The sequence below is a fragment of the Coregonus clupeaformis genome, chromosome 13 (genome assembly GCF_020615455.1).
Source record: "Coregonus clupeaformis isolate EN_2021a chromosome 13, ASM2061545v1, whole genome shotgun sequence".
NCBI lineage: Eukaryota > Metazoa > Chordata > Actinopteri > Salmoniformes > Salmonidae > Coregonus > Coregonus clupeaformis.
In genome coordinates this window covers 20,939,965-20,955,802 of record NC_059204.1, presented here as the reverse complement: position 1 = coordinate 20,955,802, position 15,838 = coordinate 20,939,965, and the positions used below count along the sequence as shown (strand labels likewise).

Below are 15,838 nucleotides of genomic sequence, written 5' to 3'. Positions count from 1 at the left end.
GTCCATTAAAATGACATCAAATTGATCAGAAATACAGTGTAGACATTGTTAATGTTGTAAATGGCTATTGTAGCTGGAAACGTTTTAATGGAATATCTACATAGGCGTACAGAGGCCCAGTATCAGCAACCATCAGTCCTGTGTTCCAATGGCACGTTGTGCTTTAAAAAGCTAATTGATCATTAGAAAACCCTTTTGCAATTATGTTAGCACAGCTGAAAACTGTTGTGTTGATTAAAGATACAATAAAACTGGCCTTCTTGAGACTAGTTGAGTATCTGGAGCATCAGCAATTGTGGGTTCGATTACAGGCTCAAAATGGCCAGAAACAAAGAACTTTCTTCTGAAACTCGTCAGTCTATTCTTGTTCTGTGAAATGAAGGCTATTCCATGCGAGAAATTGCCAAGAAACTTAAGATCTCGTACAACGCTGTGTACTACTCCCTTCACAGAACAGCGCAAACTGGCTCTAACCAGAATAGAAAGAGGAGTGGAGGGCCCGGTGCACAACTGAGCAAGAGAAACAGGCGCCTCACAGGTCCTCAACTGGCAGCTTCATTAAATAGTACCCGCAAAACACCAGTCTCAACTTCAACAGTGAAGAGGCGACTCCGGGATGCTGACCTTCTAGGCAGAGTTGCAAAGAAAAAGCCATATCTCAGACTGGCCAATAAAAAGAAAAGATTAAGATGGGCAAAATAACAGACACTGGACAGAGGAAGATTGGAAAAAAGTGTTATGGAAAGACAAATCGAAGTTTGAGGTGTTCGGATCACAAAGAACATCATTTGTGAGACGCAGACCAAATAAAAAGATGCTGGAGGAGTGCTTGATGCCATCTGTCAAGCATGGTGGAGGCAATGTGATGGTCTGGGGGTGCTTTGGTGGTGGTAAAGTGGGAGATTTGTACAGGGTAAAATGGATCTGGAAGAAGTAAGGCTATCACTCCATTTTGCAACGCCATGCCATACCCTGTGGACGGCGCTTGATTGGAGCCAATTTCCTCCTACAACAGGACAATGACCCAAAGCACAGCTCCAAACTATGCAATAACTATTTAGGGAAGAAGCAGTCAGCTGGTATTTTGTCTATAATGGAGTGGCCAGCACAGTCACCAGATCTCAACCCTATTGAGCTGTTGTGGGAGCAGCTTGACCGTATAGTACGTAAGAAGTGCCCATCAAGCCAATCCAACTTGTGGGAGGTGCTTCAGGAAGCATGGGGTGAAATCTCTTCAGATTACCTCAACAAATTGACAACTAGAATGCCAAAGGTCTTCAAGGCTGTAATTGCTGCAAATGGAGGATTATTTGATGAAGCAGTTTGAAGGACACAATTATTATTTATATTAAAAATCATTATTTCTAACCTTGTCAATGACTACATTTCCTATGCATTTTGCTATATTTCCTACTCACTAATTTCATGTATTCTTTCATGGAAAACAAGGACATTTCTAAGTGACCCCAAACTTTTGAACGGTAGTGTGTATATACAGTGGGGGAAAAAAGTATTTAGTCAGCCACCAATTGTGCAAGTTCTCCCACTTAAAAAGATGAGAGAGGCCTGTAATTTTCATCATAGGTACACGTCAACTATGACAGATAAATTGAGAAAAAAAAAATCCAGAAAATCACATTGTAGGATTTTTTATAAATTTATTTGCAAATTATGGTGGAAAATAAGTATTTGGTCACCTACAAACAAGCAAGATTTCTGGCTCTCACAGACCTGTAACTTCTTCTTTAAGAGGCTCCTCTGTCCTCCACTCGTTACCTGTATTAATGGCACCTGTTTGAACTTGTTATCAGTATAAAAGACACCTGTCCACAACCTCAAACAGTCACACTCCAAACTCCACTATGGCCAAGACCAAAGAGCTGTCAAAGGACACCAGAAACAAAATTGTAGACCTGCACCAGGCTGGGAAGACTGAATCTGCAATAGGTAAGCAGCTTGGTTTGAAGAAATCAACTGTGGGAGCAATTATTAGGAAATGGAAGACATACAAGACCACTGATAATCTCCCTCGATCTGGGGCTCCACGCAAGATCTCACCCCGTGGGGTCAAAATGATCACAAGAACGGTGAGCAAAGATCCCAGAACCACACGGGGGGACCTAGTGAATGACCTGCAGAGAGCTGGGACCAAAGTAACAAAGCCTACCATCAGTAACACACTACGCCACCAGGGACTCAAATCCTGCAGTGCCAGACGTGTCCCCCTGCTTAAGCCAGTACATGTCCAGGCCCGTCTGAAGTTTGCTAGAGTGCATTTGGATGATTCAGAAGAGGATTGGGAGAATGTCATATGGTCAGATGAAACCAAAATATAACTTTTTGGTTAAAAAAAGTTGTGTTTGGAGGACAAAGAATGCTGAGTTGCATCCAAAAAACACCATACCTACTGTTAAGCATGGGGGTGGAAACATCATGCTTTGGGGCTGTTTTTCTGCAAAGGGACCAGGACGACTGATCCGTGTAAAGGAAAGAATGAATGGGGCCATGTATCGTGAGATTTTGAGTGAAAACCTCCTTCCATCAGCAAGGGCATTGAATATGAAACGTGGCTGGGTCTTTCAGCATGACAATGATCCCAAACACACTGCCCGGGCAACGAAGGAGTGGCTTCGTAAGAAGCATTTTAAGGTCCTGGAGTGGCCTAGCCAGTCTCCAGATCTCAACCCCATAGAAAATCTTTGGAGGGAGTTGAAAGTCCGTGTTGCCCAGCGACAGCCCCAAAAACATCACTGCTCTAGAGGAGATCTGCATGGAGGAATGGGCCAAAATACCAGCAACAGTGTGTGAAAACCTTGAAGACTTACAGAAAACGTTTGACCTGTGTCATTGCAAACAAAGGCTATATAACAAAGTATTGAGAAACTTTTGTTATTGACCAAATACTTATTTTCCACCATCATTTGCAAATAAATTCATTAAAAATCCTACAATGTGATTTTCTGGAGTTTCTTTTCTCATTTTGTCTGTCATAGTTGACGTGTACCTATGATGAAAATAACAGGCCTCTCTCATCTTTTTAAGTGGGAGAACTTGCACAATTGGTGGCTGACTAAATACTTTTTTCCCCCACTGTATACAGTGCATTCAGATATGATCTGGGCCAATAGCAAAAGTCAATTAATTTTTTTATAGCGGACACTCGTGTCTTATTGTTATAGAAGCCCACTTTTTTTTTTTCTCTCCATTTTATATATGACTTGGCCTATTAAGCCACTCTTTCAGTTTAATGCATGCTATATTTCTACTGCTGTGATATTTCATGATCAAACTAATGAATCTAACAGAGTTCCAGGCTCAGAAAGTTAAGTTGTTTTTGAATAACCCCCAAAATTGGGAGGCCTAAGGTAATAATGAGAAGAGATAGAAGAAACAATAGCAAGATATAAAAATCTAATGAGAAATTTCAACAAACCTTACAGTGGAGCAAAGCATTGTAAGACCGAAATGATGCATGCATGCGAGGCCAGGAAAAAAATCCCTCCTCTCCGTTGCGAACCAAACGACCAAAAGCCTAATACTACTAACTGAAATATCATTAAATCATTAAGGCAAATTAAAGTTATGAACAGTGGTGGGAAAAGTACCCAATTGTCGTACTTAAGTAAAAGTAAAGTTACCTTAATAGAAAATGACAAGTAAAATTGAAAGTCACCTAGTAAAATACTACTTGTGTAAAAGTATTTTGTTTTAAATATACTTAAGTATCAAAAGTAAAGTATCAATCATTTCAAATTCCTTATATTAAGCAAACCAGACGGATAGCCAGGGGTGCGCTCCAACACACACACTGTTTAGTGAGTCCGCCAGATCAGAGGCAGTAGGGATGACTAGGGGATGTTCTCTTGATAAGTGTGTGAATTAGACCATTTTCCTGTCCTGCTAAGCATTCAAAATGTAACGAGTACTTTCAGGTGTCAGGGTAAATGTATGGAGTAAAAAAACACAATTTTCTTTAGGAATGTAGTTAAGTGAAAGTCAAAACTATAAATAGTAAAGTAAAGTACAGATACCCCCAAAATAACTACTTAAGTAGTACTTTGAAGTGTTTTTACTTAAGTACTTTACACCACTGGTTATGAAGAGTATTTTCCCAACTATTCTAATAAAGTGTTTAACATCCTAAAGTTGCAGCTTTTAAATGGGAATAATTATTAAAGTCGGAGTCTATGCTATTCACATTCAAATGTTTATTTTGAATGACAAATATTTTAGGACACAAGCTGTGAAAGTGAGCAAACAATACCAAGATGGAAAAATCTAATGAAAAGTCAAAAGAAAACTTACGCTACAGCTGTGGAAAGTTTATGAATGAAAATATGTAGCTGGCCTAGGACTATTTCCATATTATTCTAGCAATGTGCAACCTACCTAAAAACGTATATAGTAGCCTAGGCCTAATAAGAGAAGAGGAAGAGGGAAAACTGCAAATCAGTTTATAATTATCCAGTTCTAAGGACAGCAGAGTTGCCATGATGATTTACAACCCATCACAAGACGCACAGCCAGCGAGGCTCGATGACTGTCACTCGCTCAATGTACGCGCTTCGGCACATAATAGACACACAGATACTAGCCTAAACTACTACATATCTTTCATGCCACAGCTCCACCAGAGTGGAATAGGCTATTCGAAAAGATTTGGCCCCACTAAACATATTTAGTTAATGTCATGATTCCTCTCGTCCCTCCCGTAGCATGCCCTCCAAATGCGTAGCGATCTATTTTATATTTGTCATTTTTTGACGGCGGCTATGGAGCAATAACATCGTCTATGGGCAAGCGCAGATAATTATTTCAGATCCCTCCTATGTACTTCACTCATTTTCATTCACCCTGGGAGGGAGGGAGGGGGGTACATCATCAAGAACAAAAAGCAGGCACTGTAGCTATGCAACTGTGTGATTGTGCAACAGTACAGAAAAAAAACATGAATGCAAGAAACTGTGGCTGTCCCAAGAAACTGAAAGAGGGAGAAACTGAAAGAGGGGGAGAGAGAGCAACAGAGCACGAGGAGAAAGAAACTGAAAAAGTGAGAACGAGACAGATTAGGGGGGGCGACAACACACCACAGTACTAGTTTCAAAGCCAGACGCGACATACCTGCAAATTCATTTGTCGGTCATAAAAGCCCTTTGCCCCTGAGCAAGCCACAGCCTATGGGCGTAGCAGGCGTGAGTTTGGCCGGACCCCCGGTAGCAGTATCTCCATTGCAGTGGTAACGGTAGCAGCACTACAGACACAGCAGGACAGGATAGCAGCATCATAGCAGAGCTCCTTAGAAGGGCTGCCTGTCCCCGGCACTGCTGCACATATTCCAGGAAAGCATGTCATCAGTCCGTTTAAACCGCATGAAGAATCGCTCATCTCACATGCACTCTAATCTATGCGGGGTCACTCAAGGTAATCCCTGCCGAGCGCTTCTCTTTGATTGGCACTCGCAGCAGCACAGCAAGTTTTTTGGGCCTGTCAGATCGCTGGGGCGTACCACTCTGCTTTTACTGAGGGGGGTTATCGGTTGAGACTGTAGTGTTTTTTTCTATTTTTTCCACTCTCCCTCACTCTTTTTCCATTGCTCCCCCTCCCTCCTCTCTCGCAAGTCACTCTACACACAGTCTCTGGGGATGTTCAGAGAATTTACACAAACTCCAGCCAACGGCTTGTTTGGATCAGCACGACGTCCCGCCTGGGGCGGGCTGAGCTACATTCCACCAAATGACAAGGCCGTGGCATTTACACTTCACTGACAATGGGCATTTTAAATGCATACCGTAACACATGACTGGATATGAACTTTACCTAACTTTCATGTAAACAGACTAATCAGTTAAGAGCACGGCGCTTGTAACGCTAAGGTAGTGGGTTCGATCCCCGGGACCACCCATACACAAAAAAAAATTATGCACGCATGACTGTAAGTCGCTTTGGATAAAAGCGTCTGCTAAATGGCATATTATATTATTATAACTAATTCCTATATATAATGACGGCCTGTCAATAATGTATACAAACACATTTTTCACACCGCTGTTACATACAACCCTATTATAGCAGAAGAAATGACTGGCTGATGAATTTGCATGTGAGAAGGTCAGTGGCTGTGTGCTCTGGCTGAGCCAGGCTAATAGTTGTGATTATTGAACTGATGATGCTGAGGGCTGCTGGACACATCATGCTTGTGATACAGTATGTCCTCCTGTCTCCGAGGCAAACAGAGCCCCCTCTTTTGTAGTTGCTTGTATAGACTGACATATAGTAACAGAGTCATTTCCTCTAACTATGCTGAACAAAAATATAAATTAAACATGTAAAGTGTTGGTCCCATGTTTCATGAGATGAAATAGAATATCCCAGACATTTTCCATAAGCACAAAAAGCTTATTTCTCTCAAATGTTTTGCATCCCTGTTAGTGAGCATTTCTCCTTTGCCAAGATAATCCATCCGCCTGACAGGTGTGGCATATCAAGAAGCTGATTAAACAGCCGGATCATTACACAGGTGCACCTTGTGCTGGGGACAACAAAAAGCCACTTTTTGGTGCAGTTTTGTCACACAACACAATGCCACAGATGTCTCAAGTGTTCAGGGAGTGTGCAATTGGCATGCTGACTGCAGGAATGTCCACCAGAGCTGTTGCCAGATAATTTAATGTTAATTTCTCTACCATAAGCTTCCTCCAACGTCGTTTTAGACAATTTGGCAGTATGTCCAACCGTCCTCACAACCGCAGACCACGTGTAACCACGCCTGCCCAGGACCTCCATATCCGGCTTCTTCACCTGCGGGATCATCTGAGACCAGCCACCCAGACAGCTGATGAAACTGAGGAGTAGTTGTGTCTGTAATAAAGTGGGGGAAAACTCGTTCTGATTGGCTGGGCCTGGCTCCCCAGCCAGGGTGGACATAGGCCCACCCACTTGGGAGCCAGGCCCACCCATGGCTGTGCCCCTGCCTAGTCATGTGAATTCCATAGATTAGGGCCTAATTAATTTAGTAAAATCGTTCAAATTGTTGCATGATGTGTTTATATTTTTGTTCAGAAGCCAGACAATCCTTTAATGCACTCTCAAGTAGTAGTAGCAGGAATGTCTGACTTAACACACTAGTCTATTCTCTCATCAAGTATGTGTACTACAAACACGATTCTTACCACTTGACTGGTGGCATTAATCTACAGTGGTTCAGAAGTAGGGAAGTCCACTCGGGCCTCCACTCTGCAGTTATACACTGCTACTCTGCCAACCGAGATAAGACTGAAGGTCACCAGGCAGCAGGAAACACAAGAGTGAGAGGAACACGATGTTACATCACTGATAAAATGTGATGTACTATTAAGATACTGTTAATACAACTGCACCACACCAACACTTTCTCACATCAATTACACCCCCTTTCCCACCTGTATTTTATTGTAAGTTTTTTCCACAGACAGTGGTACGTCAGAGAGGGAGAAGATGAGACGAGATGGACCGGTGAATCGAACTTCGGTCTCCAGGGGGTGTGCAATATTTGGTCTGGAGGCAGCAGGCAGCACTATTGCTAGACTAACCGATTATTATTAAGTCTCTGACGTGGTCCCTCTTGGTGCTCTGCCCTTTCTGTGACCTGATCTATGTGTTTGGTTGGCTGGGGGCATAATCCATACATAGACATGTTCTGTACATTCAGGGGCCACAGGGATCAATGAAGTACATGTACAATGGGGTCTGGAATTATTGGATCCTTTGAAAAAGATGAGCAAAAAAGACTAATAAATAGCCTAGTACAAATACTGAGCTATATGGTATGGTCATATGACACGAAAAAGTCTCTGACCACGCACACCAGCAGTGGGTTAGGCCTTCAAAAGAAAAATGCATATGCAGAAAATACCTCATCCCTACTTTAAAATATGGTGGTGGTACTTTTGATGTTATGGGGCTATTTTGCTTCCACTGGTCCTGGTGCCCTTGTTAAGGTCAACAGCATCACAAACTTTACATTTTAGGCAAAAACCTGGTTGACTCCGCCAGGAGGCTGACACTTGGCCGCAAGTGGAAGAGGGCAGTCTGTTAGCGCAGATGAAGGATATCAAGGATCTGGAAAGATTCTGTACAGATGAATGGTCTAAGATCCCTCCTAATGTGTTCTCCAATCTCATAAAACATTTTAGAAAAAGGCTCAGTGTCGTTATCCTCACAAGGGGAGGATGCTGGAGTATTGAAAACAGGGGATCCAATCATTTTGACCCCCATCTTTTTTATATTTTTTTATTACTTGTTAAACAAAATCTCTTTGTCTGAGCAATTGTATTAGTATAAAATAATCTCTTTTTTTATGTGCATACAATATAGCTATATTTTATACAGCCTTTTTTGCTCATCTTTATCAAGGGATCCAATAATTCCGGACCGCACTGTATGTTCTGCACATAGAGGGGCATGAATGAAGTACACATACAGGGGCCAGAGGTAGAGCCAGAGGCATTGATGAGGCAGAAAAGCCCAAGAGGGAAAGCCAAGGCAGTCCATCCTCCTGGGACACAGCCAGTAAGAGAGAGGAGACACCACACGAGATGATGGTAATGAATGAATGATGAAATCAGCTGTTAGATCTATGCTGGGGATTTCAGAACAGGGTTAAATGTTTGTCGCCCAGAAACAGTCACAGGTGAGTCATGGAGATGATCATCGACTCACTTCGTATGCAAAAGGCACAGACACAGCGTTTAGCATACAAAAATTCATAACATTTTGTCTGCATTTGGTTTATATTATCGTAACCCTGCAAACAGTTAATAGATGGGACTTGGTGTACTGTCCTCAGACACAATACACACTAGTCCCTCTCTCACCCACACAACCCTTATCTAGGCGTATAGCCCACCTGTGTGCCATCCCTTACCCTGCCCTAGGCTGCTCTGGGCCTGCCTGGCCTCTGCTCAACTAAGAGGCTGGAACAACCCCAGAGTGAAGTAGGGCTGGGTGGTATACCGTAGTTTACTATATACTGGTATTGACGCACGGACCGGTTTGAGTTTTCAGTTTACTTCTATAATGGTATTTCAGTGTTTGGTTTGTTAAACGTGATATGCAACTCCGGCGAGTATAATGTCAATTTTTATAGTTTACCCCGTTTGCTTTTTGAGTCATCCCTCTAAATGCATGCCACTAACCACACCAAGCCCTGCCCCCAGTCACTTAAGGAGAGAGCAGTTGCTCGACCACGGAGTCACAAGCATTTTCTTGCCATTCACTCCGCATGGTCAGATGGATGCAACAATGTTGGTGACATGCTGCTTTCCGCAAGTGTTCTATATTTACACCATTCGTTTGTGTATCATTCGGTCTGCTAGTTTGTCTTTTCTTAGCAAGGTGTTGCTAAAATAATGAGTGTTAGCCGCAAATGCTAATCGCTAGTTATCTAGCTAGCTAGCTTGCTAAATGTACTAAGAGTCAGAGCAAACGTAGCTAGTTAGCTAACACTGCCTGGTACCAGTGCTGGTATAGGCCTAGATAAGCATGTTTGTGCAACGGTATCTTATCAGTGAGGAATAGGCAAAGCATAAATATCTTGGCTAGCTACACGAAGTATGAAAACATTAATGTAACATCTAATTAGGTTCACCTGGAAACACTGACGAAAACTTTGTTTTCCTACCCTGTCAGTAATTCCTCACTGGCTTATTCATTTGTTTTCATGTTAAACAATGTAGTCAAGGTGATGCCTACTATATTCCAACTATAGAATTAGAATAATCATTATATTTCCATGACTAACAATTAACTAGGCCTAGATTATAATTTTTTTGGAGTTGGATTGAACAGAATAAATGGAGAAAGCCCCATTGAAATAAATTATAATTTATGTGTTGCCACCCTAGGGCCTTCAACTACTCCGAAAGCATATTTAAAACGTATTATTGAAAAACATAAAATACCGTCAAAAATGTTGTGATATGATATTTCGTCCATATCGCCCAGCCCTAGAGTGCAGGCAGGCTGCTTCAACAGCAGCCGCAGGGTATATCACTACCGCACTTCCAGTGCATTCGGGAAAAGTATTCAGACCCCTTCAATTTTTCACTATTTTGTTACGTTACAGCCGTATTCTAAAATGGATTAAATCGTTTTTCCCCCTCAATCTACACACAATGCCCCATAATGACAAAGCAAAAACAGCTTTTCAGACATTTTGCACATTTATTAAAAGAAACTGAAATATCACATTTACATAAGTATTCAGACCCTTTACTCAGTACTTTGTTGACGCACCTTTAGCAGCAATTATAGCCTCGAGTCTTCTTGGGTATGACGCTACAAGCTTGGCACACCTGTATTTGGGGAGTTTCTCCCATTCTTCTCTGCAGATCCTCTCAAGCTCTGTCAGGTTGGATGGGGAGTGTCGCTGCACAGCTATTATCAGGTCACTCCAGAGATGTTCGATCGGGTTCAAGTCGGGCTCTGGCTGGGCCATTCAAGGACATTCAGAGACTGGTCCCAAAGCCACTCCTGCGTTGTCTTGGCTGTGTGCTTAGGGACGTTGTCCTGTTGGAAGGTGAACCTTCGCCCCAGTCCGAGGTCCTGAGCGCTCTGGAGCAGGTTTTCATTTAGGATCTCTTTGCATTTTACTCCGTTCATCTTTCCCTCGATCCTGACTAGTCTCCCAGTCCCTGCCGCTGAAAAACATCCCCACAGCATGACTGCCACCATCATGCTTCACCGTAGGGATGGTATTAGCCAGGTGATAAGCGGTGCCTGGTTTCCTCTAAATGTGACGCTTGGCATTCAGGCCAAAGAGTTCAATCTAGGTTTCAACAGACCAGAGAATCTTGTTTCTCATGGTCTGAGAGTCCTTTAGGTGCCTTTCGGCAAACTCCAAGCGGGCTATCATGTGCCTTTTACTGAGGATTGGCTTCCGTCTGGCCACTCTACCTTAAAGGCCTGATTGGTGGAGTGCTGCAGAGATGGTTGTCCTTCTGGAAGGTTCTCCCATCTCTACAGAGGAACTCTGGAGCGCTGTCAGAGTGACCATTGGGTTCTTGGTCACCTACCTGACCAAGGCCCTTCTCCCCCGATTGCTCAGTTTGGCCGGGCGGCCAGCTCTAGGAAGAGTCTTGGTGGTTCCAAACTTCTTCCATTTAAGAATGATGGAGGCCACTGTGTTCTTGGGGACCTTCAATGCTGCAGAAATGTTTTGGTACCCTTCCCCAAACCTGTTTTAACTTTGTCATTATAAGGTATTGTGTGTAGATTTGTTTAAAAAAGTACCCAAAAAAATTCTTTAGAAAAAGGCTAACGTAACAAAATGTGGAAAAAAGTGAAGGGGTCTGAATACTTTCCGAATGCACTGTATGTAACGCTAACCCACATTCAGCCCACTGCTTAAATCCAATGGAAAACACTCAATCATCAACTCAACTGCAGCCTCCAACTAGGTTTATTTTTTTTTCTTCTCTCCAGGCAGAGCGCCTTGTTGAATTTGAATGAGGGAACACAACACCACCGGGTCTCAGGGCTGAGTAGGAGATTACGAAACAAATGACAAAATGTGCAAGAACCTCATTGATTAAAACTCCTCCAGTGTTCTTGTGATTAGAGGGAAACAATTTGAAACACGTCTGAAGTAAAACAGCACGGGCACTCCGCTGGTAAGCATAGCTCCATGGCAACGGATAACCTTGTTGTGTGAAGTGAAGTCTGCAACTCATCCAATGTAAAAGCAACCGCCACCCTCTCACTCCCTCTGCAGGAATAAAGGTTCTGACAAGTTTCTCACCATAAACAATTGAGGAAATTACCTTAAACCTCCCGAAAAAGTTAAACAAAAGAGCCTACTGATGTGCATCAACATATTTCAGCAGTTAGAAGGAAGGACGGAGACTAGAATAGAGGATGACCGGGTGAGTTTTCACAGAGAGGGAGTCTGACTTTCCTTTTTGACCTCCCTCTCTCTTTCTCTTTCCTCAGGCTCTAGAAAGCAACACGGAGCCTCCCGACTATGGCAACCAGATTAAAAAGATTGCTGGGAACGTCTGCTGCTCCCCTTCCATAAATCAGTCCCAGCAAGCCAGCCCAGACCTAGCACCACTCTGTTCTGCTTCTATGCCTGGGGCCTGGTTCTTATTTACCCACACAGCACATCAAGAGCCTCTGTTCGCTCGGCTCCCAAACCTCACACTCCTCATAAGCCCCTGTGGTTCTACTGCTAGCCTGATACACAGAGAGAGGGAGGGAGGGAGGGAGAGCTGAGGAGGCACTGTGGGCTAAAGGTTACTACAAGCTCCACTCTGTTGATCTATGTGCATGCATGCGCCTTTTGGTAACATGACATCCTCGCCGATCCCACTCCCATTCACAAGGGGGCAATAGCAAAGTATTTGATTATTGTCTTTTCATTTTGAGTCACCCTTCCTTGCTAGTAGTAGCTAGCTGGCAGCCTGGCTAGCTGGTTTTAGCCTTGCTAAACACATAGCAAGCTAGCTCGCCTTTTTAGCTTTCCACATCTCCATGTGAAATAATCAGATTTATAAGAAAAAATATGCCAGTTTGATATGCTGCTTGTGTATTCGTTCCCATATCAGCTAAAAATAGAATGTTGTGTTTTGGTCACAGAGAAAAAAAGCACATGGCTAGCTAGTTGGCTACAGCAGGGTCTACCATTTCACAATAGCCTGGAATCACTAGGTATTACTTCTAAACAAAATACTTTTGGGTGGATTCTTTGGTTTTCTTGTTGTCTTTTCATTTGTTGTGAAAGCAAAATAGTATTGTCTTCCCTTGCTAGCAAGTTGGCTAAACACTGCAAGCTAGCTAACCTTTTAGCTTCCCACATCTTCATGTGAAATTATCAGATTTATAATTAAATAATATGCCCTGGCAAATATTCTTATACTTGCCAGTGTAATCTACAACATTATCCTAATTTGATATGCTGCTTCAATGTATTTGCTCCCATATCAGCTAAAAATAGAACATCATGTTTTGCTCGTGGAGAAAAAGCACATATCTCGCAGCGGTTTTTACCAGTAGCCTGGAATCACTAGTTATTACATCTAAACAAAATATTTTTGGGGGGGGGGATAATGATAAGGCTACAATGTTTTTTGGTTTATTGTGTGAACAGTTGCTGAGATTATATTTGCTTATCAATGCAAAATAGTCTACTTTGATGCATAGCCAATAGCCTATAGATCAGATCAAGGAACCAAGCAAGCTTCATTGCCTACACTGCCCTCATGGCTACGGAAGGGATGATAAGGCGCGTTACAATTGTCATGTGGCACAGAACTACGTCGAGCAGACTTTCTATCAAGTGTTTCCCAAAACTCCCATGAAGCTCTGAGACCCAACACTGGAGAGTTGCTTCAAGAATAATGGCTGACAAAAATACTAGGATGTAAACAAATGTAAGTAATTATAACTTCCCAATGAATCATGTAAAACATTTACAGTTAAGAGGAATATGTTAGTTAATGTGGAGACAAACGATTATGCATATTTCTCTGTCAAAGTTAAAGAACATCGTTATTTAACAAGCTGACTAGCTAACATAGCCAGCTAGATATACATTTAGCTTGCTTTATGTGCATTTGACATTTGTATGAATTGTAATTCTTGTTGTTTAATGCAGGGATGCAAACAGGTGAATGCCCAAAAACGTGAAACGGAAACGCATCAATTCTGTGTAAACTGCAAGAAAATTGCCATATTTTCAGAGTAGGGTTGTCAAGATACCAACATTTTACTAACGATGTGATACCAAGTCAAGTATCAAGATACCGTTTTCTATACGTGTGCTACACAAAAACAAAACATATCCATCTCCTTACTATGATTAAATTAGCTTAGGGCTCTACCCGATTTTTACATTTTTTATCTTGGTCTGTTCTTTCGACCAATCGATTAGTTGAAATTTGTAAATGTGTATTTTTCCCTTATACACACATTTACATTTACATTTTAGTCATTTAGCAGACGCTCTTATCCAGAGCGACTTACAGTTAGTGAATACATATTTTTTTATACTGGCCCCCCGTGGGAATCGAACCCACAACCCTGGCATTGCATCCCACAACCCCACAGCTCTATCAACTGAGCTACATCCCTGCCGGCCATTCCATTGTATCTAAAAATCATTGTCATGTGGTTAATCAAAATTATATCCAAATCTAAATTTAAATGATAAACCTAAAAAGTAACTTCTATTACCATTTCCAACTATGTAAAAATAGCCTACATAAAGCCAGCAAATACAAATATTGCAGCCTGCAGGTAGAAAATATCCTGATAAAAATAAATATCCTATGAATCACATTGGCTACACATGGCCTGTCTTTGCAAGAAACTTGCAACATTGTATAAAATATTCTGGGCCCTCAGTTTCCTGCTCCAGTGAGCTCCGGACAGACATAGCTATAGGATATGTGCGCAAGGGATAAGAAGCAATCAGGTAGGCCTGTTTTATGTCGTTTCCACCGGATCAGAGCATGACATTTTTTTCCCCCTTTCACGCTGAGTGGTTATCGAAATATATAGGTTTTCAAATAGGCTATGTTGAGGAACTATTGTCATTCTCAAATGGATGCACTAGCTCTAGCCTGGACAATTTGTCGGCCAGTCTGCACAGTGTGCTATCGACCCAGAGCATAGGGGCGGCAGGTAGCTTAGTGGGTAAGAGCGTTGTGCCAGTAACCGAAAGGTCGCTGGTTCTAATCCCCGAGCCGATTAGGTGAAAAATCTGTCGGTGCCCTTGAGCAAGGCACTTAACCCTAATTGCTCCTGTAAGTCGCTCTGGATAAGAGCGTCTGCTAAATGACTAATTATTATATTATTATTATTATTATTATAATATCGGATTTAATGCCGGAATCACTGGACCCTAGTGCCGGATCATCGCAACTAGTTAGCTGCAACCGAATGGCTGTTATAGCCAGCTAGTTAGCTACTTGCTATTAGCCACCGTTAGCGGTCTAAACCATTGTCCGTGGCCTCCACTACCCACCAGCCAGCTCTAGCTCTAGCCTGGACAATTTGTCGGCCAGTCTGCACAGCGTGCTATCGACCCAGAGCATATCAGATTTTCTGCCGGAATCACTGGACCCTAACCCCCGGATCATCGCAACTAGCTAGCTGCAACCGAATGGCTGTTGTCGTTGGCTAATTACCATTGCCCCTTAGCAAGCACCAGTTAGCCTTGAGCTAGCCTCGAGCCAGGCCCATCTCCCGGCTATCTACCTCTCTGTCAACCGGACGGGACCTCCTAGTATTGACACAGAGCCCCGCCGATCCAACACGACTGGTCTGCCGACGAAATCGTCTGATGTGGTTTCAACAGGCTTCCCGTTACGACGTCGACCACGAAGATCCATCTGCTAGCCCCAGCCCGCTAGCACACGCAAGCCGTGGCCTCTTTCTCGCCAGTGCTGTAGCAGCCCCCGAACTCTCCTATTGCTGTTCACCGGACCTTATGATAACTCAGCTATACAGCTGATGCCTGCTGGACTGTTCCTTTATACGGTACCGCATCCTGTTTATGTTTAGCCTCAGCCCAAACTTTGTCGCCATTACCAGCTGTTGTCTTAGCTCTCTCGAATAACACCTGTGATTGCTTTATGCCTCTCTCCCATGTCAGTATGCCTTGCTTATTGCTGTTTCGGTTATTTCTTATTGTACTATTGCACTGTAGATCCCCCAGCCCAGCTCAACCTGCCTTAGATAGCTCCTTTGTCCCACCCCCCATACACGTGGAGACCGACTCAAATCGGTGCCTCCAGCGATGCCATCTCTTTCATCGTTACCCAACGCTTAGGTTTACCTCTACTGTACTCATATCCTTCCA

At 42.9% G+C, this 15,838-nt stretch overlaps 1 protein-coding gene across 8 annotated transcripts in view; it reads right to left on the bottom strand.

Annotated features, from left to right (window-relative positions):
* LOC121579440 (nuclear receptor corepressor 1) overlaps positions 1–15,838 on the bottom strand; it is a 127,420-nt gene that overhangs the window by 56,063 nt on the left and 55,519 nt on the right. Inside the window, exon 1 of one of the 8 annotated variants that reach the window (XM_041894035.2) lies at positions 5,122–5,281. The exons of the other annotated variants lie outside the window; for them this stretch is intronic. Within the exon in view, the coding sequence (XP_041749969.1) occupies positions 5,122–5,133 (12 nt within the window). The 5' untranslated portion in view covers positions 5,134–5,281. Of the gene's footprint in view, positions 1–5,121; positions 5,282–15,838 lie in introns of those variants that run through there. 8 annotated transcript variants of the gene reach the window in all.